General features: G+C 41.2%; 1 protein-coding gene across 1 annotated transcript in view; it reads right to left on the minus strand.

The window, feature by feature from the left end:
• NDST4 (N-deacetylase/N-sulfotransferase (heparan glucosaminyl) 4) overlaps nt 1-26,391 on the minus strand; it is an 86,241-nt gene that overhangs the window by 45,251 nt on the left and 14,599 nt on the right. The window contains exons 2-3 of the mRNA XM_009334908.1: nt 10,039-10,126; nt 4,812-4,966 (exon numbers count right to left, since the gene is read on the minus strand). Of these exons, the coding sequence (XP_009333183.1) occupies nt 4,812-4,966; nt 10,039-10,126 (243 nt within the window). The remainder of the gene's footprint in view (nt 1-4,811; nt 4,967-10,038; nt 10,127-26,391) is intronic.

The raw sequence follows: 26,391 nt of genomic DNA on the forward strand, positions 1-26,391 counted from the left end.
TGAGATATAGAGGCTCTGTGTGTTGGTATTTGCTTTCACCATTGTTCTTTCATCTCCGTGGTGTGCTTCCTTGCCACGTGGCTGTACAATGCACCAAGCAGAAAGTACAAGGGGTCTTAATAAAGCGTGTTTTCCGGTGTCGGCGTCAGAGCCAGGATTGACAGGGACACGGGAAAAGCCAGCTTTTCATCAGTCTTACATAGGAGTCTCCCAGATATCACCACGGCTATTGTTCTAGGAATGCTTCGCAACGTAGCAGACTACCAAGAGGCGGAGAAGATGTTGGGATTTAAGATCTTAGCTTTCTGAGGATGTGAAATGAAGAAAGGCAGTCCAGCACTGAGGAAGCTATATGACTAGGAAACACATAGAGTCTGCATGCGTGTGGTACCAAGTAAAGCTGAGAAAATAGAGGTGGTCTTAGAGATGTGCTGTCAAAGCACACTCCTGATAATGATGAAAGCACTAATGAAGATGGACTATTTCAGAAGGACCTTAAGGTTAGGCAGAATAAAGCGCATCCTGTCTGCACAGGACAATGTTATCCTATATATGAAGACCACTTACAGAACATTTTTAGAGGCAATCTCTAGTGGGCATCTCTCCTTCCCAACATTAACTACAGACAATAATAATGGGACAAATTAGACTCTCTTTTCATCACATGTCGATACTTTGCCTTTGATATGTGGTCACTGGTCTTCATATTCTTGGTATTTAATTGGTATATTAAAAGCTCATGGTTTCTCTGTGGTTTGGGCAGCTCAAAAGTTTTAGGCAGGGGAAGTGCTAATGTGCATCTGTAGTTGGTTTATAAACCGGAGATTGAAGCTAAGGAGTATTACTAGACAGGCTCTGAATTGATTTGTTTGTTCTGTATATGTGCACCTCTGAATAGATTTGTTTTGTATATGTCTCAAACTTCTTCATATCAGATCACAGCTACCTTTTTACAGTCGATGATAGTTTTTGCCCTATCTCTACCATGCTTTGGGCACATGTGCTCACAAATGAGCACAGAAGATAATCACTGAGCAAACAAATTGAGGGACAAAATAAAGAGCTACAGGCTTTGGATTAAATATATTCTACTTGTTTTTGTCAGATAAGGATGTACAAAAGAGGGGAGGAAGGATATCTTGTGATTAAAGGATGGCAATGAAGACTTGGTTTGTTTTATTTTTGGAATATGTACTATCAGAGACTTCTGCCTGCGCAATTTGTTTACCTCTTTGTGTATCAATTGCATTGCCTATAAACAAGGAGAATAATACTTGAGATATTATCAGTTTGCAAAATCTAATCCAAGGCTTAATCCATTAGTGTCTTTAAAGGATTTTGGGATCCTCTGATAGAAAAAAAAAAACCCACAAAACATGATCAAGTCAAACCCAACTGATAATCAAAATAAATGTCATTTGCCATTTCCTTAGCCAGGCTCTGAGGCATACCATCCATATTTACGTAAATAAGATGACATTGGGACAGCAAAGTTCTGGGTAGTCTGCAACTTACTTCACCGCAATTAAAATCTCTGGCTCTTGTTCCTCTGAGGCTGAGGATATCGTAAGCGCTTGAGAAGAGATTTGGCAGCGAGGGCGGTGGGAATGGGGCTATGGATGGGGGCAGCTGTGGGGCCCATCGCTCAGGCACGCGGGGACAAGGATTTTGCCAGGCAAAACTTCCCACGCTGCCTGCCAGATCCAGAGCGGTGGGGCAATAACATTTATGAAAGATGTGAGAAAGTCTCTTCCTCTCACCAACTAGGCATGAAACAGTAGAAAAGATAAATATCTCAGTGACACAAAATATAATAATTTGGAGGGCTCTTGTTAAAGGCAGTCTCCTGGTTCACAAGCAATTCACATGGAAGGGAATCCTTTAAAGACTCTTGATTTTACTAAGCCCCAGATACACAGAAGTATACATATCTGCACTGAAATCAGAAAGGCAATTAGATACCTAATTAGGTATCTAGGTAGCCATTAGTTGTACGTATACGAAACTGTTTAGATATCTGATTTCGACACGTATTTTGTGATACAGCTGTTTGAGGCAGGCTGCAACTGTAAGCCCCCATTGTATAGAGCATCATTATGAGATATGGATATATCTGTGTAAAACAGAACGAGGTCTTTTATCTAGTTACCAGCTGTAACACGTGTATTTCTTGCCTGACTGTATGTGTACTTGAGCTCCTGCAAACCAAAGATTGTGCATGCAGTGTAAATACAAGAGCCAATATAAATTGTGCTTATGTACATTTATAGCGCCATGCGATAATATCCATGAAATACTGTTTCAGGTGCACTGGTTTGTGTTTATTAAGCTTGACTTTCATCCACAGTACTCAAGAGAAGGACATTGCTTTCATGAAACCTTTTCCCCCAGTGAACAACGTCAATCCCAAGCCTGATACTGTCTTGCATGGAGAAGCTGCTGATTGTGATGGGATTTGAGTGCAGGTTTCCGGACAGTGTGATCTGTTTTAACTTTCTTCTACAATGATGAAGCCAGGAGGAGCCAACAGCTCTTAATGAACAGAATTTTTGTTGTGGTATTTGGGACCTTAAAGCAACCTTGACTGTTCTTCTCAGGTATAATGATGTGCTCTCCCATCCTGAAGACCCTGTTACCTTCTTACCCATGTTTTAAAAAATGAATGAAGAAATACCACAGGAGGTGACGAATGGATGTGATCATACTTCCAAATAATTATTGCATCTTTCCTTGCAGAAACTGACACAAAGTATTGTCTCTACCTGCAGCTAAAACAGGAGGTGGGGAGATACGGTCAATAAATGGGAAATGCAAGGGAAAATGGCGTCAGCATCAAGCTGTGTTCCCTTGAGTATAACACTAAATAAAGATATTGGAGCGCAAATAAAACACATATAACATCAAGCAGATTTTCTATGTATTGTTCTAGATCTCTAATTTAAATTTGGATCCACGCTGTGAAGTCAAAGAATAATGAAAAGGGGTTTGCTTTAACTTCAGAGGACTTACAGAACTGCAGCGGTAGAACAGGGAGTTCCTTTCCCAAGTAAGATATGATGCTGAGGGTGAGAAAGCAGGTGAGGATACAAAACTACCCTGAAGTCATGGCTGGGACCTCTCTGATAGCTATCAGGAAGGTTGTCATATCAGGAAGATAAATTTCTCCCACAGAGAGGATTTTACAGGAAGCCTTTTGAAAAGAAATGTTCTCATAAGTAAATTGTACAGCTCATATAGATTCAAGGTTAAGAGGTTGGTATAACCCCTGTCCAAATGTTAGAAGGAAATAAAACTGTAATAACAGCAGCCTTTCACTGACATCAGCTCCTTATTTATAGGCACCCTAAGGAGTCTCTACCCTTCAGTGATGACAGGGACACGGGCTTTATCTTTCTGTAGTTGAAGTTGCAAACAGGTTCTATTACAAGCCCTGTTTTCAGGCTATGGTGCAGATTTTACTCCTAAAGGTGGTTTGACCTAGAGGACTTCACGTTTCCTGAAAATACTAGGAGACTTTCCCCATAGGTTTAAAGATGAACGGACCATGTATTTTTGAGATACAGATTACTTAAAAAATTACTCTTGCATTTGAAATCTCAACTATATTTGGTCTCTGGGCCAGGCTACACAAAAGGCAGGAACAGGCCATGCCAGGAATGAAGGCTGACAGTAAAGCAAAACTGTAGAAAGGAAAAGAAGTAATCCAAAATGCCTCTGTACTAACACCCTGCCAAGCAGAAGATGGGAAGAGGGGGCAAGTCTGGCAAGAAGAGTAAACAGTTAAGCCATTTTTAATGAATTTTCTTTAAAGGTTGTTAGGAAAATATTCTCGTAAACAAGGGAATAATTTGCTTCCAACTGCTCGTTCAGGCATCTGCCTCTGCCGGTTTCCTGATGCGCCTTGGCTCATGCGAGGGATGGGAGGAAGGGGCAGCTGCTGGCTGGCCTTTCCGAGCCGCAAAGGGCTGAGACTTGTGTTCCCTGAGCAGCAGAGAAAGCCTCACTGTGTCACTCTGCTCTTTTGAGTGGCTCTGGTTGCTTGGCATTTCTAAGCCTTGTCAAAGACCACACAGAGTCTTTTCCAAAGCGAGCATTTATAGACTTCGGGTTTTCTTTGTCATGCTCGATAAGCAAGTAGAATTACCCTGAAAGGACTCTAAATGGTTTCCACCTGACCTCGGAGTGCAAGTACTCTGAGCTCTGGGCAACGCTAGGAGGATAGCTCTTGTAAGTTAACAACGCAAATGAGCAAAAATGAAACAACATTATCTATAAATATTAGCAACAGGTTAGCTATGTAAAAAGCATATTTTCAAGCAGGTCATCTAAAAAAAGCACAGTGAAATCCATCAGCTTCACTTACTCGCTTCATTAGCGTCAAGATTTCTCGCAAACCATACACAACATTTAGGGTTCACTGCAACTTTCTCCCTCCCCTATTGAGGATGTTTGCACCAGACTTCAGGAAGCTGAAAACCCGTGTATAAATCCCTTCCTAAAGCTTAAAAGGCCAGCTGATACCTGCTGAGATTTCACTGCTTCTGATCCCTATGGTCTCACAAGGTTGCTTGGGTGAAGGGCTGCTACCTTTCCAGAAAGCCCGTGTAAGTGAAAAAGGCTAAGACAAAATTCAGCCCAAGTTTGAGTCACAGAAAGGCTTTTTTTGGGCTGACTTTCCAATCTTGCTGCCTTATTTGCATATCTATGTAAATATATATATGTATAATATAGATAAACATAAAAACAGCTTGGAAAGCATAGCTATAATATACAAAGGTATCCTAGTGAACCTTTTGGTAACTTCTACTCACTATTGCGAATTCTTTGTTGAGGATCATCTGCTCCACCAGTGACGACTCATTGTGGAAGAGGTGAGGCTGCATGTGACTCCACATATGGGGAAACCACCAAAACTCATCCACAGATCTCAACAGCAGGTCGTCACCTTCATCTTCCTCTTCAGTCCCTGCAAAAGAAAGAAAGAAAGAAAAAGGTAATAGAAAAGCAACAGCAGAAAATGCCCACAATTGTTTTTTAAACACAGAAGAGGCTGCCATAAAACTAATGTCCTTGGCCTGGATGTCTCACTGTGCTGCAGACAGGCTCTGCCATATCACAAAAGGAGTGAGGTGAATTACCATGGATGGTAGCTATCCTTTTCTATTCCTGGCATGGTGTTAACTGACAGTAATTCTAACAAGAATTAGTTTTCAAGGGCTGATTGTTGTGCTATGTAATGCACTAGGAGTATTTAGAAGTTCAGGCTCCCCATGAAGGTGGAGATTGGATGGACTTGCACCCACCTGCTTTGGTCCTGCCACACACTGCGCAGTTGTAAGCTGGCCAAGGCGGCATCACCGAGTGCTGGGTGCCAGAGTCTTGCCTGCCCCCCCCAACTCGTAGCTACTTCATTATTAGCCTCGGTAAATTGAAATCTGATAAAGTGTGAAGCAAGTTTGCAATAGTTTCAAAATACAGTTAGATGGAAAACATGAAGCTGTAATGGCAAAGGGGTTCTAAATGTTTGCTATGGTTCAGTATTCAATTTTTGCCAGATTTAATCTTGAAGTAAGAACAATAAAAACTCCTGTGTTAGTGAAGACTATCTGCTTCAGGCAGAAGCAAGCATGTGTGGTTATAACAAAGAAAACCTTCCATTTGAGAAATGATACAATGCTGCTTCCACCATCTGCAGACATATGTCTGCAGTGCTTTTTCAAATTGGAAAGGCAAAGTTACATTTTGGTAACTTCACCTTCAAATTACTCAACGATATTCAGTTTATTAGCGTCCTTCCTTCTTGTTCTTTTACCGTTTAAATGCTTTTATTTAACTTCAGTCAAACAAATAATTGTCAAAATCAGTCTGCTGATGCAAACATAAATATTGTTTCTTCTTACAAGCCTTTCAATGTTTTGCAAAACTCATGGGAAGAAAATGCTCCATGGATGTCACCGTTTACTTTTGTGGCATGAGGCAGGAACATACGGAGACGGCTGTTCGGTGCATGCACTTCAGCTCTTTATTTTTATTTTTCACTTCTGCAGTGGTTTTTGAAGAATGCTACTACACAAGGAGAGCATTACTTTGAAACTTTCTCTTGGTGTCACTGAATCACTTTACTCTCCTCTTTGCAGCACTCTGCAAGTTCTAAGTAAGTTGCTCCCGCTGATGGGAGTGCTGCTGGAAAAAGAAAACAGCCTTGTTTTCTAGGTAATTCTTTATTGAAAAGAAAGGACCGATGGCTGCTCTTCTGTGAACGTCTGCTCCTTCATGCAAAACTTCTGTGTACTGCATCTGCTGAATGACCGCGCTCTTGTTTTTTTGGGGTATGTGGTTCACTTGCAGTCACCCAGGCGCGTGCAAAGGAAACGTGACTGCAGGAAGAAACTTTACACAGGCTTTCAAAATAGGACAGAAGAGAAAGGGGTAGCAGTTTGTGAAGCCATTGAAGATCTCTTTGGTAACCCAAAGGTAGGAAACCGAAGGTAGGGATGAAGAGGAAAAAAGTGGATATTTGAAAAATATAAAGAACTACAATCATTCGACGTAAGATTTAGGTTAAAGTATAATTTAGTGCCATATTAACATTTGAAGTAGAGTATGGTTCTTGAAATAATTTCATTATTAAAAACTGTATTTTAAAATCCTATTTTTTCCTGCTAATTTCTTTGAAAATTTAGATGCAACTAATCAAACTTTGCACTTTTTTTTTTACTGTAACAAAAATCAAACACGAGAAAGCATAACACTTTCCAGTTTAAACAAAAACAACCCCACCCTGTAACGGCAGAGCTGAAACAGAAAAGTTGGAAGTTTAACATTTGGTGGTGGTGTCACTTTTGAGGATAATTTTCTTTACAAGTCTTCAAAAAGAGTGTTGCTTGATTTTATAAATTCTTAAGTAGCATTATTTCCAAAAAATCTCATGCAAAGGTTTAATGGAGCATTTGATGAGTGCTTACATTGTTTAAGTATTTTTGCCCAATCCCTTATTCAGAGTATTGAAGGCAAAACAAGGGATTTTGAGGTTTTAATTTCTTGTACAATCAACATTCTTTATGTAACTTTCTATCTTCATTTTAATGTGAACTCAGAAAAATGCAGTAGACCTACAATCAAGGAGGTGAACATAGATCTGCTTTGAGATGCAGTGTGCGTTTTACACAGGTAGGTTGTAATTCAAAGTTTGTTTGCATATAATAAATAAGCCCATATTTTAAAACTACAACCATAACTTAGAGGTCTCTTTTGAGCTCAAAACTGAAACTAAGTTTGAAGTTGCTACCAATAATCTTATAAATCTTAAATGCAAATCCTGAGAACATCTTAATTTCTATTGCCACAGCGTGAACAAGTAGAAAGTGTTTGCTAAAGCTGCATAACTAACAGGGTCTACTCAGTTTTTTGCTAATAGCGTTATGTCTACAGTGCATAGTTTACCAGTGCCACAGAAGGGAATGGTGGTGGTGAGATGATGAGCAGCAAGTCTGACGTGTCAGCTATTGTACTTGTGCGCAGGCATACCAACTAGAATTGGTTATTGGTAGTACAGATGTCAGCAACATCTTTTGATGAAAATATATAACTATTTAACCTGCCAAGGCATTCCCACGCTCATCTCCCTCCTGTAGTTTTCAAATGATCCAAGTTTTGGAAAGGAGAGCAAAATCACACATTAAGGAAGTCAATAAGGCACAGCAGTTGCAGTGCACTAATAAAACCTGTTGAATATCTGATACTAAAAGCCTCGCTGGGTAAACAAGCCGTATTTACAGTAATTAAAGAATACCTTTCCATGTTTTATTTATAATGAGTCAATAAATTGTATATTGCATGGAGAATACTTTGAAACCTTTCCACTAAGCTGATATGACAAAACGCCACCACCAACCTGTAAATGAAGTGTTCACTTAAAAACTCAGATGCATCGCTGAATACAGGCAGCAGCAGGTCCCTTAATGGAGGGAATGACATTCTTCAGCTCATTAAGTAGTTCTGTGCTATTTTTGTAAGCCTTGAGAGCCTTAGGAGGACAGGCACACATGCACATTCTCCTATTTTCTCTCTACAGCAGTAGCAAATCTGAAATTGGTCAGCATTATATCACCTGGGCAAGAAAACCTGTGACAGCAATATGGAGGCTGTTGGGATGAGCGAAGAAAAAACGTATTGGCAGGTCAGGGGTTTGATTTTGTAGAAAGGCTGCATGGTTTGTGCCAGCCACTGTTCAGTACGTCGTAGTATTTATAATAAATGACCTCTTTCTCCACCTCCTCCCCTCCTTGAATTACCTTTCTCTGCAGTGGACACTGTAATGACTGATACCAGCTTTACTCTGTAGATGGCCACAACCGAGCAGCATCCTACTTTAGAGCTGCTCAGAGCCTTGGGCTACTTTTTTTTGTATTTTATTTTGCTGTATTACGTGTGTGTCCAATTAATCTCCAGAAGGAATAACTACACAGGCAGGTCAAGATGAAGTGAGGAGAATACTCAAGTTCTGTCTTCGAAGTTGCTCTCTAATCACAGGTCTGCCACCGGCTTGTTATATGACTCCAGGCAAGTAATTCCATCTCTCTCTACCTCTCATTTTTCTCAGGCTCTCCAGCCTATATCTTTAGTCTGTAAGGTTTCCTGGGCAGCAGTTGCTTAGCATTATGTGCTTGAACAAGGGGAAAACAGCCTGGACTCTGAAAGCGACAGTGATACAAATACATAATTTTGGTTTCCTTCTTTCTACTCATCCCTCAAATGCTTCCTCGTCTCCCCTTCTCCCAGGGACCTCTGTACTCTCCTAACAGGTAGTGAAACGGAGACATAAGAACTGGGTAAGCTCATCTGTTTGGTGTTCAAATACCGGCAATGAAGTGGGGAGTACTGCTATGCCTACGCCGAGAGGGGTGACCTGCCTTACTCCACAGCTACCTCATGGCCTGTGACAGCTGGGACTGCATCGCTCCTAGCTTTTAAACTTACCCTCCCATCCTCTGCCTGCTGTGATGCCTCCTCCTCTGCTCCAGATAAGCTTCTCGGCTTCCCTAGCATCACTCAGTGAGCGTCACTAAATGTGGCTGAATGGGTTGACAGCTGAGGATTTTGGAGCTGGTCTTCAAAGGTGGGAAGGGTATAGGGTTTGGAAAGGAGAAGGACACAAGGCGTCTCCTTTGAAGCGAGTCGCTGAATATGTCTTTTTTTGCCTTAGCAGTACTAGGGAGCACCATGGCTCAGCAAGCCTGAGTGGAGGTGCAGCAAAGTGTTAAGAAGGCAAAGGAGGAGGAAAAAAAGCAAAATGAAAAAAAAAAAAAAGGGGGCATTGTGCCGTGGAGAAATGGAGCAAAAGAGAGAAAGGAGTCATGAGGAGGAGGAGGAGTTGTAAAAGCGCCTAATCTTCCACAGAAACACAGTGCAAGTGTGCAACTTGTTACTGCATAGAGTATGTAAGGAGCAAGGTTTCAATACAAATTTCTTTTCATCTTGTTTTCCTTTTATCCTGATGGTTGGACTCGATGATCTTAGAGGTCTTTTCCAACCTTAATGATTCTATGATTCTGTGATCCCTCCTGATTTGCAGACCACTGAGATAAATTACCTTTACAGTCATAACAAAATCTTGTGCATCCCATTCAAACACTTCTGCCTCTTCAAAGGTTATGAGATGATTTTTCCAATCTTTTATATTTCATCATACCTATCATACTGGCAAAACCTTAGTATGTCTTCTGTGCTGTCCTGTCTTTTGTGGAACTATAGAGATCTTAGCAGCTACTTTGCCTCCTTTATAACCCTAAGAGTTACTACACACATCTTTCAGAAAAGCACCAAGGGCATCTACGTGTTCCTGAGAAGCTCATCTGCAGCGTACCTTTGCCCCTTTGGACACTGAATTAGACACTGGATGCTAAAATGGTGGAGCATGTATTTCCCACGGCTCCACTGAGTCAACGTGTTATTTAAAAAGGGCATGTTTACAGCTAGGTTTAAAATCCTGTCACCTATTTAACTGCAGCTACCTGAGAGCATGAAGTTCCTTCTTACCTGTGTGGTAAAATTTTCCTGAAAATCCAAGGTTGAAGGTAAAATTTGCAACCTGAGTGCGCAGTAAATTTTGAGTCTCTAGTAAAGCCTGAAATAAATAAGAAATTAACATGCATTTAGAAAAATGAATATTAATTTTTGGAATGCCTAATTTTAAAAGTTGTGTCCAACTGAGGAGATACAAAAAAGAAGATCCTGTTAAAAGTTTCACATTTTATTTTGGGCTCATTCTTTTTTATAAGACTATTACAGCGAGCTTAATTTGTTCCATCAGAGTTTGGTGGCATAGCAATGCTAGTAATAGTACCTAAGTACCGAAGTAGGTGATGGTTCTGTAACTTGGACCAAGATACTATACATTGTTTGCAGTGATCTGTGGCAGGACTTGAATCCAGCCCATTCAGAGGCAGCAATATACTAAATCACTAAGTCACCCATGCTTTGGGTTATTAATGAAGCTTGATAAAATGTGCTTAAAACCCAGAGTAAAATTAGGAATACTACTTGCCATCCAGATGTGGAGGCACTGGGATTTACTTACCTGCAGAAACATTTTTTGATTGTGTCTGAATACCAAATTCAGGCTTAAGCGTGAATGAGCAAAACTCCAGTTTTGACCTATGGTAGAAGTAGTGTCCATGTCAGAAATTAAATCCCTGTTTATTTTTATTCTCTCCTCCAAGCACAAGATAAGACCAATCTAAATGAAATGGAGGAAAAGGGTATTGCTTATCGAAGAAATAGTGTAGTCTTGGTCACCTATCCATCTTTTCTTGGCCGTATTTCCAACCACTAGAGAAAGAGAAAAGACGGTTCAGCCTGCGTGAGCTATCTACATTTACTGTTAGTTGTCAGCTCTGCACTGCTTCTAAAGATAGTCCTTGCTGCACAGATATCTGCCTGCTTTCAATCACCAGCCCATGTAATTTGGACATGCTACATATGTGAGATGGATAGTGCATTTATCTCCCTATTGGTCTTGCCAATGTTGAATGGGTTATAAGCTCTATTTTCATCAATTTTCTGTGTCTCCATTATGTGGCCCTTGAGAACTTTTTCCATTATCTATTAATACCATTTCTATTGATCGAATGTTCATGTTCTTGCACAGTTCAAAGACAAAATGAATGCAGTGGTTTACACACAGTCCAAGTCCAGATAATGTTTCCTATCATTTAAAAAAAATACTTTTTGTGTGGTCATTAGTAATTTCACTTAACATTACAGGAAAATAGTTTTACCTTTTTGCTGAACCCACCGGTCTAATTCAAACAACAACAACAACAAACTCTACTTGTGACCATAAAGCAAAAGTATCGCCAGTCCAGCGTAAACGATGAACCCGGGGTTTAAACAGCTGAAATGCAGACTGATGGCCTGTGCAATCCTAGTCCAGAGCGGAGCCGAACTAAGCAGGTCAGGTTTCTGTGGTCTCATGATTTATCGTATTTCCTTTGCACTGCAATGGGTTGGGAGGTGCTGTCAGCTACTGTCAGCATTTGCTGTAGGACGTTAACTTCTTAAGTTACTGACTCCCTCCTAATTACGCAGATATTTGGGCACCATGCACGTTGGAGCACGAGCCTCTTCTGAAGCATCATTTGCTAACAGCCGCCTTCTAAAGAGGCATCACTCGGGTGCCAGGCAGCTCGGGAGTGTAATACAGAAGATTGTCAGACAGTGTGCATCTGCCTTCATTTTTTAAATAGAAACATTTATTGGGTGTTAAGGAAGATGTAAAACAAAGATAGTGGTTCTCGGCCACAACAGTCACCAAGCAAATTCCTTTCCTTGCTAAAGGAAATAAAGTAATCTAATGGCAGTAAATCTTCTGCTTTAGCATTGAATATTAAGATAGCAGTATGGTTTCCAGCCTACCTTGCCAGACATTTAATAAGTTGATTATTTCAATCCCGTGACGATTTCACATGTGGGACTATATTTACATAATATATAACCACTAAATGTTCACTAAAATATAAAACCCTAAAGATCAACACCACTGTTAGCTAGGACATTGAGGAAAATCCCCAGTTGGTAAAAACTGGCACTAAACTGACACCATTAAAGTCACAAGCATAGAATCTGAGTCATTATATTTTAGAACATAATTTTCCAAGCTATCTAGAGCATTTTATATATGTTGAGAAAGACTGATGGGCTGAGCAAAATCAGTTCAATTTTCCTTTGAGGAAAGAACATCTAGAGAAATTATCATCACTTAAAATATAGTATAAGAAGGTACATGAAACAAACATCATTATATCCCTTCAGTTTTTCTCTCTGATTTCCCTCACACTCACGTCTCAATAAGATGACAGAACTGTGGGATAGGCAGAAGCCTTCCAGCCCAGTGAGGTCTCATTAAAAACAGAGAGGATTAAGATGTAAATCCTGTAACCTGCAGTGTGTCAAGCATTTTTCTCTGTCTAAAGGGCAAATCTGTCACTCAAACTGGATTTGGCTTGGTCCTAAAGACTTTTTTAATTGCAATTTCCATATATGCATATTAATTGATATAATATACAGCTACGCTTCATTTTCATGACCTCACCTAATTTTAATACTAAGAAGATATTGTCAGCTAAGTCAGTCCAAACTTATTTTGCCACTACTTGCCTGTCTGTAGAGGGGGCGTTAACATCTTCCACATCCTTAATATAAAAAAACCAGTCTCTGTTTAGGTGATTAGGGTCTGCCTTCCCTATTTTTAATAAATATATATTCAAACAAAATTGCTAATGACTCATACTGCCTTCACTGGTAATTTTGCACAGAAAATAATGAGAACTTTTGTCTCCTGTAGGTACAGACCTTAACAGCACGCAGCATAGAAAAGTGTCGCAGCAGGAGAACAACTTTCTTCCATCACCCTTCTCGCACTCTCCCAGGTGGGTGAACCCCTGCTTGTTTGCTGTTTGTGAGGATAGCCGCAAACACTGCTGCTCGGGCACTCCTCCGGCTCCTGGAGCGTGCAGGGTGGAGGAGCTGCACATCCCTGGCATCCAGTGCCAGAAACCTTTCTGGAACTTGCGCAGCCTTCGCGCGATGCGGAAGGTATTTATTTTATTCTGAAGGGTTTTGCAGGATGGGGAAGGGCTATTGAATTTTAACAGCTGGAAATCCTGCCCAAGGCCAGGTGCAAACGCAGCTATTCACACTCTGCCTGGTCCTGCCGTGCTGTCCCCAGCTCCCCTTGGCAACCCAGCTTCCCTGGGGACTCACCCGCCCCAGCCCCAGCCCCATCGCATGCTGACCTCAGGACTTTGCTGCCTTCCCTGAGGGGGGAACTGGTAGGGGCTGCCCACAACTTCAGCAGAAGGGAAATTCATACAGAGGAATGTGGATTTAAAAAAAAAGCATGACAAAACTTATTTTGTAGAGAAGATTTTTCTCCTGGATATTTCATCTGACCGCAGTATTTAAGTGTGTTAAAGCAACAGCTGGAACTCACTGTTGTTTTATTTTTGGACAGTTAAATAGATCATGCTAAAGAATTTTTGTTCTCCAAGGAAAGAACCACGGAGCACACCTGCACATGGACAAACAGGCATGTCTCAGTGCCAGGCTAAGTAAAGTGCGGGGTTTTTTAAGGTAATCCAAGCTGTTCTTTCAAACACAAAACCTTAATTGCCTGGAATCTCTCAAAACTCGTGGGTTTCATTTTATTAATTGATTCTTTGCTTTGTCAGTGAGGCTTCTCTCTGTGACATCCACAAGATAGGGCTTCTTTTTTATATTGCATTTACATTCAGTAGTCTTTTACGTTAATCCATATAATTACGTTTTGTAGATTTGAAGTTGCCGTGTCTTTATTCTTCATAATTGGTGCATCTATTAAGCAGAAGTGATATTTTCCTGCTATGTCCTTGTTAATTATAACTCTATTCTTAATTTACATAATAAACTTTTTGGGGCAATTTCTGCAGTAACATTTCATGCCTAATAGGAAGCAATTTGCTTTCCTTTATTAAGTACATTAAAACTTCATGCCCCAGACATCATTGACTGTAAACATTTGATTCTGCTCAAATTTAATGCACCAAGGCATTTTGCTCTGCCATATTAGGTTTATTTATGTGCTATGTTCTGGATTGTTAGCTGCTAATGAGACTTCGGCTCTTAGTGCTCTAAGGCCTGAACACTAACCTCATTTTAATGAGTTCATTATTTGCTGCCTTCTGAGTGGAAGACAACAAATTTTCCTTTTAATTAAAGGTCAAAACACCTCTGGCTAAAGAAAGTGAAGAGGTTATCAAATCCTTAGAGAAGGTAAAAGAATGACTTTTTCTGATTTTGATGCCGAGCATGGGCAGGCCAGGCTGAGGTAGAAGGTGTTTCTCTGGGGACCAAAACTCCAAATCTAAGCTAAGTGATAACAACGCTAAAACGTGGTGCTAGTCTTCCCAAGACATTGTAGAAAAAACAACCCGAAAGTCAGCCAAAGTAATTAAAGAGGCTTTACTCCTAACCCAAAGGTCTGTGTGGATCAATACTACTGCTAAAGCATGAGCCCTTCTTTGCATGTGCAATGATTTATAGGGTGCAGAGGACAGATGCCAGATTAATTGAGCCAACAAAAACTAATCTCATGTTTCTTATCAGGGGAAGTGAGGCAAATGTGATCAATATTGGGGGCTGTTTGTAGTGAGACAGAGGTATATGCAACCATGTGTTTGTGTGCGTGCAAATGCACGTAAAGGGGATTGGCAATCCCTTTCTTTGAGAATACAGAGTGGAAACTTGAGTCAAACCAAAAAAGCATTCATTAAAGGAATTAATACACAGATCCCTGTCCTTTGTCTAGCATTTTATACCTGGTCACCATCTTAAAGGCATGCTAACAAACATCGGTTCCTATACCTCTCATTTGGGAAGCTGCTCACATCACAAGTAATAGTGTTAGAGGCAGGAAGAGTATTTGGGAAAGGAGGGACCAGTGTCTGTGAGAACAGCTGGTGGAAACTTAAAATCTGGTTTTGCAGGAAAATCCTAACAGTTTGTGAAACATAGACATTGTTTAGCATGAAAACTGAAACTGTCAAAATGTCCTTATAACAGCTCTGAACGTTATTTCTGTAAAACTGCACCAAAATTCCTGACTCTTGCAGATGTTTCAGGGACCTTCCCAGAAGTTGCTGAACATGTCTGAGAGCATCAGGAGAAGCCTAGGAGGGACCCAAGGTTTGCAGGACTCAACATTACCCCAGTGTGGAACAGGAAGCCCGACATTTTATTTGGGCTCCTGGTCATACATGTGGCCTTCCAGAGGCAATATTGTGAATGTGAATTTTGGGAACCAGCAAAACCTCAATATCCTGGAGGTTCCTGTCTCTGTGGCAGGGATCTCTACGGTCATGGTGCCCAGGGTCCCCAGCCTACCTATCGGGCACCCCACTAGGTAGATCTGCCCAAGGAAACATGATCCCAAGTTACTACACAAGGACTGCACAATGTGGAGGACAGATGAGAAAGGATCTAGTTCTTCATGTAGTTTGGAAGGAGATCAAGGGAAGGAGGGGAAGTTAGGTGTTTCTGCTTTTCAGTGTATCTATAATTTGCTGTCACCGTGAATTATTTTATTTCCACAGCATCATTCTAGGAAGTGCTTCTGGGGCGGGAGGATGTGCCAGTGTCTGGCATCCCAGGGCTACATGGCCAAGGTTACGTTGCCCCATCACCATCTGAGGGATATGACTGAGAATCTTGTCAAAAATGGGCTAACTTGCCATTACTCAAAGTCATCATTCATTTGGGAATGGATCCTAGTGCTGGGTAGTGATTCCACTGCTGCAGTTTTTTTCTTTCTTTCGTGTGTGTGTGCGTAAAATATATATATGCTCACTATATATACACATTACTACGTATTTATATGTACTGTAGATATGAAATATGTGCAGATATATAAACGTAGATGTTCTTCACAGTCAATCTGCCTATATATGATGTTTATATACACTGCTTTGTAAATAGGATTTTTGCCTGGGACAGGTTGCCCAGAGAGGCTGGGCAATCACTGTCCTTTGGGATATGATCTGATCTAACTTTGAGGTTACCTCTGCTTTGAGTGGGGGCTTAGACTAGATCACCTCCAGAAACCTCTTCCAACCAAAATTACTTTAAGATTTGATGAAGATTTTCCCTGTAGTTTTCACTTCAAGACAGTTTTCTCAGGCTTCTATGGTACGTACTTGTTATTAATACCAAGAAGTCTTTCAATGCATTTATTCATTTTTGTTCCTAGCATCTGTCCTTAATGCTTTTGCAGTTATTTAGCCCTGAGGTTCATTCCCAAGCTGTTCTGTGCAGCAGTTTGCTGGTGGTCTGTGGAAAGTTGGAGGACTACAAAGTAGTAGTTTTGCTCTTGATTTCCAGCTGAAAATTTGTGAAGAAAAAAAGCAAAGAATACTTTCAGCAGTGTTTGTTTCCACTGCAAGCAGCTGCTGCCAGGATGTGATTTTTGATTGCCTCTTCCTGCTCTTGCTCCCTCCCTGAAATCTATGCTAGGAAAAAAACCTGACAATGCCTCATGCGGTCTTAGCAATCTTCAAAGCCAATGCAATCTTCATAGGACTACCACGAAATAGTAACGATAGTAATAATCACAGTAACCATCATAAGGATGGCATGAAGTAGCAAGTCACTGTTGTTCTGATAGGAAAACTGAATTTAAAAAAAAAAAAAAAAGAGTGATGTCGAGCCTGACATCACTGACAGGGTCACTGCAAGACCAGGACTCCAGATTCCTCAGTTTCAGCTTTTGGTTTGGAGCACAAATTTCTGCCATAAGGGGGACAACTGAATCAGCTGTATCTGCACTTCTTAAAACACAACTCGATGAGGAATTTATAAACCCAGTGAAGCTGAGTCATTGATTTCTGTGTGGTAAGGATTTCAGCCCACTTCACATGCTTTTAACAGAATTTTAATAGAAAATTCTTTAATACTATAGTGTAGGAATTCTAAAGAATTCACATTATTGACTTACTGGCTAGATTTTGAATGGAGTTTAGGGGTTAAAGTTAGTCAGATCCTTAATGGGATTTTGAAATCACTTGTGCTATTTACCCTACACCAAAACTGATTCGAGTAGCTGTTAACCAGGCCCCGGATCAATGGGCAACTGTCAACCCTCACAGATTTGCCTTCCCTCTTAAGACACTTTTCACCCAGTGCATTATACAAATGGTGTAATTCCCAGAGCTGGCTGCAGACCGCTCACCACGCCCAGCCAGGCAAGCAGGGCTTCAGCCATTGCCCTCTCTTCCTGAGATACGGGACTTTGCTTCTTTTTGTATTTATTTCTGTGAAGTACTATGCTAATCTATAGTGCCATATAAATAATTAATAGGAAGGTCTCTGATGGTGCTGAACACAGCCAGCTCTGTCTGCAGATCTATTTTTTATTATAGAGCTATTACTTGAGTCTGTTCAGCATTTCCCTTGAGTAGCTGTCTTAGTGTGAGGTCTGAGAGGATATGTGGGTTTATTTGAAGCAAGAAAAAAGTCATGTTTTGCACTCATATGGAATATGTTTACTGCAAACAGAAGAATTTATTTTTCCTTTATGAATGAAATACCCAATTTATCAGATCTACTTCTGCTGCTATTTCGTAACTCTGTCCTAAAGTCAGAAAACTGTCAGGAGTCTAATTGCATTTAATTCAGTACAGAGGAATGCATTTATTCCAGTAAAGGTTCAGCTACTTTCAGCTGAATGAGATGAATGGGGTGATATTGCACCAAATTTACTAGCTACTCATGACTAACTGGCTCATAACATCACTTGAGAACTCAGAAGGTGGCTTTTGGTTAAGGATTATAGGACAGATGATGGAACGACAGTGACGGATACCCCGACAGTGAAAGCGCCTTGACCAACCGCATACGTGTGGGTGCACGTATCTAAATAGCCGTGGCAATTATTCAGTCTCTCTTCTTGGAAAAAGGAATTCATAGGCAACCGTCTTGTACCTGTTAGGATATCTAGCAACAAAAAGCTCAAATGAAGAGCAAGGGGACACTCTAACAGGGAAAAAGTATAAATTAAAAATAAAGAGCATTAATGAGAAGCAAGGTTTATTTTAACCAGGACCACACAGATGAGTCAATGGAATTGCTTCCAATTCTCCAGCAGTATCTGGCTGGGGAAGATCAAAGGCATTAGGCACGGCAGTGAGCAGCCACGGGACCTGCTGCTGGTGCCATCGGAGCAGGGTCTGGCTGCAGTGGTTACCTGCTAGCAGTGATTGCTGCTCTGTGTCGGCGTTATCCGTTGAAAAGATTTACGGCCTATTTGGGAAGTCACTGAGGGTCTTTAATATAAATCACTACTGATTCTGAAGGATTTTTTAGGAATACTAACCAAATCTGCTGACAAATCCTGGAAGGGGAAAAACCAGCACGTGCCCAAGCTGAGAGCGAGCGGTGATTCCCTGTGGCTGTGGGGGGGAGAGAGCCTGCTGGCACTAGCCCTGCTGCTGACCAAGGTCCCTCCCTGCAGGTTGCACGCAGCAGGGACAGGAGCCGGTGACACTTTCAGCAGGGCAGTGAAGGGGCTTAGAGCTTATTTCTTATCAATTCTGATTTTTCAAAAGCTTAAGCATTTTCAGCAAAAGAAATCTCTCAAAGAAAGGCTATTCAGGCTTGGGAATCAGGAGGAGGTAATCTGCCAGCTGTAGGTGAAGGATTTTTGGTCCATTTTTTAAAACAAACAACATTATCAGGAATAGTCTTATTAGTCTTAGTCTAATTTAAATAGCTCTCTCATCTTCTCCCAGGCCACCTGCTCACTCAACAGAAAACTGTGATATTTTGCTCTCTGAATGAGATTACAAGCCAGGTACAGTGTCCTTGCGAGGGCATGGCCCCTTCTTCCTCGCTTGTAATGCGACAGCAATATCAACATTACCAACATTGCAACTAACCGTTTATCATTTGAGCCAGAATTTAACAGCTGTAGTAATAGCTCAGCTTTCTGGGAAAGAAATGAAGAATCTACGTGATGTCCATCAACATTTCCTCCTCCTGTTGTTGCAGACCATGCTGGAAAATATGCTGAAATGTGAGATTTCCCCACTCTCTCCCTCTCTTTTAATCTGTTCAGCTGCAATGGTTTGGTTGCCTCCAAGCAGAGTCAGTAAAGGCAGCCCTTCATAAAGAGATGTTCGTCTGAAAAACAGGTTGGGTCTGCAACTTTCTCTGCTGGGCATAAGGGTCTATTTGTCTTGTGCCTGGATCTACCTCTGAACTGGGGTCCCATACTCTCCCACCTCAGACTTTGGGTTCACAGCAGATCTCAGCAGCAGGATGCTGCCCTGTTGCTAAGCTGGTTTCTCCTGCCCGTAGCCTGCACCCAACGCAGGCTTGGAATGACAGTTTGGAGAAGGAGCTGGTCCGTGCTTCCCCCAGCGTGGAGGCAGCCAGCCCCACTGCGTGGTGTGCCGTGAGAGCCTTTCCCCTGCCAAGACGAATGTCCCAACCCTTCACGGAGATGAAGGCTGTTTCTCTTTGCAGTCTGATAATTTTGCTGGCTGCTGCCTGGGGAGCACTGAGTACAGCCTTACGCTGTTTTCTGCTGTTTTCTACTCGTTCCAGAGGCCGTGTGGTCTCTAAAGAGCAAAAAGCCCCAGCTCCCATGCTGCCTACGACTTTGGTTTTGCTTGGCCAGTACAACAGCCGCACAGAGGAAAGAAGAGATGCGTCTTGCACCTTGCCCCGTATCCACGTCTGCACAAGGCAGGTGGGGTTTGTCTGTCTGTAATTCTGTTGGAGTGCTAGCATGAGAGAGGCCAGAAAGGCAGAGTTAGAACCATCATCTAGCTCTGATCAATCACAAAAAAAAATCCCTAAAATAAGTATTGAATGGGAAAACTATCTTGAGGCTTTAAAGGGACAACGTCAAGATTTAAAATTCATGTTCAGCAATTGTGATCCTGTTGCAGCAAACTGTATTGGTGTCAGTCATTGTGCTGCATGTCACTAATAGCAAAACACAGAGACTGGTATTTACAATTCCTCTCAAGTAATGTTTAGGCCGTGCCAAAAAAAGATCAAAGTCTCCCCTTCTTTGGCACAACACAAATACAGAGTAAAAGCCAAGTACCATCAACAACTGCATTTTCTTTTAGTTGTATATGCTATCTTTCTTTCTTTTGTTTCTTGGTTGTTCAGAATTGCTTCTTTAAGCAAAAAAAACCCAACAAAAAAAAACCCCAACCCAACCTGTTATAGGTGGGCACTCAGTTGTTATAAATTATTTAAGGGCTGGACTAATGGAGGCTACCTTATTTATCTTCTTTAATTTATAGATTTGGATGTACTAAGGTTTAATCAGAGTGGTTTTCTGCTCCTTTACTGCCCTTGGAAATCATTTACTTGGGTAACTTGTCAAAAAATAAAAATTCCTTAACATTCTCATCATGGACATTTATCTCAAAATTCTGAACTCCTACCAGCAATCTCAAATTTCTACTTTAAATTTACTGCTTAAAAACTAACTGATGTATATGCTTTTTGTTGGAATTAAGCTTTTTTTCCAACACACATTCAATTATAAAGGAGAGATTGGAACAGAGGTGATATATTCAAAATTCAGGTCTGTCCTTCAGTTTTCAGAATGGGCGTGTTTGCACGATGATGGATATAACTAGCGGCTTTAAGAGGGTACCTCCATATGTTTAAATGAAGAGCTTCTAAAGCTTTTGGACTGGGAGGGGGAACAAGGAAACCACAGCAGTTACTAATTTCTCTGTTCTTGTTCCTGCTGTCAGTGGTAAAAAATAGGAATGTCCAAAATATCCAAATGCAGAAGGACAGAGCAGAAACATGCCTCTCTTCGGCATTCTTCGTCTGTGAACAGATACTATTTTTAAACTCATACGCTCAGTGTGCAGACTTTTCCGATTTTGTTGTCTTTCTTATCGTTAATTGCTATTTTTCCTTATAACCCCTTCTAAAGTATGTAATGGGATTCTCAGATCATTCGCTCAGATCGTCTCTATATACCTTTCACATCACTTCTAGCACCTATACACCAGCCGTGTCTGTGGTCCGTTATTTTCTTCCCCTTTGCAAGTCTGTCCATTGCCCACCCTCTCCACAAACATCGGAAACCAGGGAGTCTAAGTTAATGCGATACTGAGGAGCACCATTGAATCATAGAATTGCTTAGGTTGGAAAAGAGCCTTAAGATCATCGAGTCCAACCATTAACCTAGCACTGCCAAGTCCACCACTAAACCATGTCCCTAAGTGCCACGTCTACATGTCTTTTAAATACCTCCAGGGATGGGGACTCAACCACTTCCCTGGGCAGCGCAGAGCGGCTGCTGGGCAGGCACAGCGCTTCTGGCCTTCTGCCAGCAGCTACAAAAACCCAAGTCCCTGTGGACTCCATAAACACTGATGGTTGTGCTGAGGTGCTCCCAGAAGCTTTGGAGATAGGTGGGAGCAAGAAGACAGGCAGCAGTCGTCGTCCTTTCCCAGTCTAGCCTTGCCCATCTATTTCACTGTGCTGTACGTGAGGGAGAGGAAGGTAGATCATGAACAGGTAGAAAAAGTCACACTTAGTTGCACCGTAAGTGAGAGCATACCTTGCAGCAAAGTGGTAAAACCGTTTTCTGCTATTCTTTTTGGGCAAAGTAAAAAATGCCTTAAGATTGGGAAAGGGCTGTCTTTTAAATTTTTGTGGAATATTTCTCAACCAAGTTACAAGTAACGTACCCGTACCACACAGTCTCCTTTGCATTTAATTCCAGTGATCTAGGAATGTTTCTGTTTTACAGAAAGCCCAAATTGTATTTAATCAATCTGTTAGCTTTATAGGTCCCCTTTTATCCTCAATGGATTGCAATTAGACATCTGGCTGCAGTCTGTAAAAAGTGTGCTAGAACTGGAGTCCCTAAAATTGAGTAGGCTCACAGAAACCTGTGCCAGCGCCACATTTTTCTTTGTTCTCAAACAAAAGGATGGCTCGCTAGGAAACTCCTATCACCCAGCTTTCCCTGGTGGTGCTGTGGACACTACCATGTTTTTATCAGTTATTCTGAAAACTGGAGTTTGCAAAATCTTGACAGGTGAGGATGTGCTTTAAAAATCACTAGGATTAAGTGGTTTTTTAAAATATTTTTGAGATGTTTGATACTTGTCTAGCAGAACTTAACTTCTTTGACCCTTTGTCCTTCTTTGTGACGCTGTCTTGCATTACCCAGGGAGCTCACTTCAGTGTTTTGATCGTGTTTGTTAACTGGAATTGTCAGTTTCTGTAAAATGAAAAGGGAATTGCAAGGCAAATGTTCTTGCTTTACACCACGCTCATCTCTTTTACCAGAGGTCAGACTGCTTCTGCCACACCCACGTCCTTCAAGTTTAGAGGGAGATAAAGCCTGTTTTGTCCTCGAGGATGCGTTCAAAATCCCTCCATCCCAGAAAATCCTCCTGCTTACCACTGCTTTATTATCCTTCCCAGCTTGAAGACAACATAGTAAATTGTCCAGAGAAGGAAGCTGGAAGACCCAAAGCAAAATAGCAACGCCCGTGGTAGGTTTCTACTCAATTCTTTTGAATAGAAACATTACAGGCCAGTATGTTCTCCAATAAAATCAAGCCAGATCACCAAATGAGGCTGACAAATTTGAAATCAACCATTTCAGAGGTTCCAGTAGGTTACTTTTCCATAAAGCTAAGTAATTTTAGGTAAAATTGAGAACAAATCTCTCGAAGAGCTGGAGAAAATGCTTCAGGTCATAGATGTATGGTGAAAAAGTATCACCACACCTTTCCAAAAAGTGGGAAAACTATACTGAGAGCAAAAACTGAAGTACTGCCCTTCCTCAGATCTCTCTGGATTAGAGACTTGAAAAAAACTCAAACCTGCACCCTTGAGAAATTCAAGCGGTACGATGCAATTGTCAAAAAGTATGAAGAAGTCTTTCAGTCCTTCCAGTGACTTCCTAGGAAGGAAACTTCTGATAACAGGAAGCCCTTCTACCCAGCACCACAACTCAAGGCAGATCCAGGGGCAGCAGGTAAGTCCAGGCTTCTGTTGGTTGTGACAGATGAAGCTGGATGCCCAGATTGCTGGATGAGTTTCTATGCCCTGTGTTATTTAGGATGTCACACCAAATTATCCCAATGGTCCCCTCTGGCCTTCCCAGCTTAACCTTGTGTAGGTGCTCGTGGCAAGCCAGCCCATCCCAAGCCCCCTGAGCGGGGAAGAGGACCGGCTGGCTCATCGGGCTCTGGAGAAGACCCTGAGCGAGGACAGTAGCTGCTCCCTCGCCCCATCAGTGGGAGGTCCGGCAGGGAACTTCAGCCACCAGAGAAAAAGAGGTTTTGGGTGAATTTTCTGCCGTCTCATGGAGCCCACCCCTTTCTAGATACTGCTAAATCATTGACAGGATGACTTATCCCCAGGGCTTCTAAAACTGCTTCTGACAAGCAGCTGGTATTGGAATGCATTGAATTTCCCCAAGCATTGTGCATCTGCGAAGTATTTCCTGTTAGAAAGGTATGCTTGCGCTCTCTTCAAGCTCCTCATGCCTGATTTTCTAAATTACACAGGACAAATGCTGTGCTATGCCGTAAGTACACAAAGTGAATTATTTGGAAGGGAGAGTAAACAATTCTAGCAAGCATTTTTTAATCAGAGAGTGTTTACTGATGTCTTTTACGATGTGTTTTCTTGGCTGCTTGGAAGAGAATGGGAACATAATTTTGAAATTTCTTATTCTTTTCCCCAACTTATCATTTGTATGAGAACACATTCCTGTGGTATATAGAGCCTTCCACAGAGAATAGTTTTTGGTGAAAGATTCAGCCCACACCTTAGAAGAAGGGTATGTCTTCTAAGTATAATAATGTCTGGTGACAATAATAATACAGTAAAAATCAGTGTTTCTAATGTTTGTGATCCTTTCGTAAGTCTCACAATAGTTGAAATTTTTGGTTTTTCTCTGTTCTCACATATATGAGAACACCAGCTGTCAATCTTTGTGGTGAATAAGTTTATAGCACTTAGGAACAGTGAAGGAAGCTAAGCTCACCAGCACATTAAATGCTTGCATACTATTATCTCAGAAAACAAAAGATGCACAGAAAGGTTGGGGTGTGTGTGTGTTTGTTTTGTTTTTTGTTTAAAAAATATTCCTATTTCAAAGCCACTCACATGCATTTTGGTGGCAGGCAGAAAGTGACGTTACTGAGCCAGTTAACTTTTAAATCCAGTTGCTTTTGATCTTAGTCATTATAGGTAGTACTTTTGTCTCTAAATATTCCCATTGAAAACTGTGTAGCTACTTGCAGTGTAAAGTATGAATCCATGTAACTTAGGATCGTTAAACTGAGAAAAATATGTTCAGCAAAGTATCAATCTTTTAATTATAGGTGTTACACTAAATTTCCACTCATTTCTGAAGTGAGAGGTTCTATTACTCTCCTAGCTGTGGCGGAGTGCCATAATTTCATTTTATATGGGAATAGCTGTTTAAAAGTCATAAATACTGGATTGTTCTGATAGGTTTTACTTCGCTAATGCTCTGCTACCCAAATGGGATTGTTTGACAAGGTGTACATTCAAATCCTGAAAAGATTTTGCAACTGTAAGATGAGAAATAGCTAAAAGATAGGTGGTAATTTTCCATTGTGGAAAATCTTCCTCATTCCTCAAGCTCTTCTACGCCTTCCTCCTTCTTTGCCCCCTCTCTCCTCTGCTGGGGTTTAGCACACCTCAAACCTTTGCCATCTGAGGTTATAGCACCAGCACCCAGCCACTGAAATTACTAAACACAGAATATTTCTGTATGATGAATATCAGCTGGGTTTGATCAGTTTAATGGCAGAAGAATATTAGAAGACTGGTTTTAACCATCCTACAGTGAGCTCTTTCCAGCCTTTTACAAACATGTAGATCTACGGGCACATACCTGTCTATACGTATTGCGATGAACTGTAGCTTTTCACATTTACAAGCTCGTCCTCTTACGTTGGCATAGCACAGAATATTGTCCGATACAGCAACAGAGGAAAGCGAGGACAAGTACTTATGAAAGTACGCAATCCAGCCAAAAATCCTCCCCCAACACATTTAGTCAGTTAAAACGGTTTCGAGTGATTTTACTCTAGCCTGGCGAGCGCTCAGAGGGTGTTCAACCAGCACTGCACTGCCCTGTTGTACCCCCATGTCAATGGACGGACTTTGTATTGCCTTCGGAGAATGCCCAGTGCAATATACAGGGGCTCGTTGGCTGTGCCACCCAATGTAAACCATAACAATAATGGTAAAAGAGTAATAAACTCCCTTTTCTGAAGAGAGTTTCTTTTCCCCTATGGCTTAGTCCACTGTAGTATCAGCTATCAACACACGAGGGAAGAGAAGGGAGTTTCCTTTTACCCTTCATGAAATCTTGGAAGGAGAGACAAAGACTAAGTTGAGCGTAGGTGATTTTACATCCAAGTCTCAGCTGAGATCCTGGTCTTTGGAAATTTCTAAACCTCCCTTCGGCGTCATCCTAAACTCCTGAAATCAATGTGTGTATCGTCAACGCAAAATGTTTCCTTATATTAAGCAAACAAATGACAAGGTGTCACCAGTCCGAGGCTTTGCCTCTTGCTGTTGAGCTTTGAAATGTACCTGCTGCCTGAAGGCTGAGAGTAAATCCCCTCTGGTCTTTAACACAGAGCTACTGTGTAACACCCACCTTGCAATATTTACAGCGGTGATGGGTAGCTTTTATTTCCTGATAATGTACTGGCAGCATGTTCCCAGTTACAAGAGAAATAATAGTGAAAGCATATGGGAAACCTTATTCCCTTGCCCAATAACAAATACAGTGGAATTACACTTTATAATACCACAGACATATTTGTTTATGATGCACATAAATCTTGGGATATGTTACTAGGAGGACACATGCAGAGCTTTTTTATTAAAGAATTCTCATTCTGCAGCTGAACTTATTTTTTTAAAAAGAAATGCATTATTATTATTAACCATGCAGAACGTAGCCTCAGCAGTTCACACTTATGCCTGGAGCTCCATTAAAGATTTCCTAAATTTATAAGATTATAGAGTATTTAGTCTCTATTAATTATAGATACACATAGATTAATGCTTATTTATCCATGTATATTCAATTGATTTCCAAACATTTGTGCTAATTTGTTGAAAACCCTACAGTAAATATTATTACAAAGGAGGTCTTCAGTCCTTATAGCCCTTAGGGATTAAATATTACTGGAGAATGGAGAGAAGATAGCCCTGATCCAGGGTCCGCTTCGATCCTCATCCCTTGAGTCCTCTCCCATGTTCGTTTGCTCTTCACCACGCTGCTTCTCCCCTGGTACAACCTGCTGC

The sequence above is a fragment of the Pygoscelis adeliae genome, unplaced genomic scaffold (genome assembly GCF_000699105.1).
Source record: "Pygoscelis adeliae isolate BGI_AS28 unplaced genomic scaffold, ASM69910v1 Scaffold31, whole genome shotgun sequence".
NCBI classification, from domain to species: Eukaryota; Metazoa; Chordata; class Aves; order Sphenisciformes; family Spheniscidae; genus Pygoscelis; species Pygoscelis adeliae.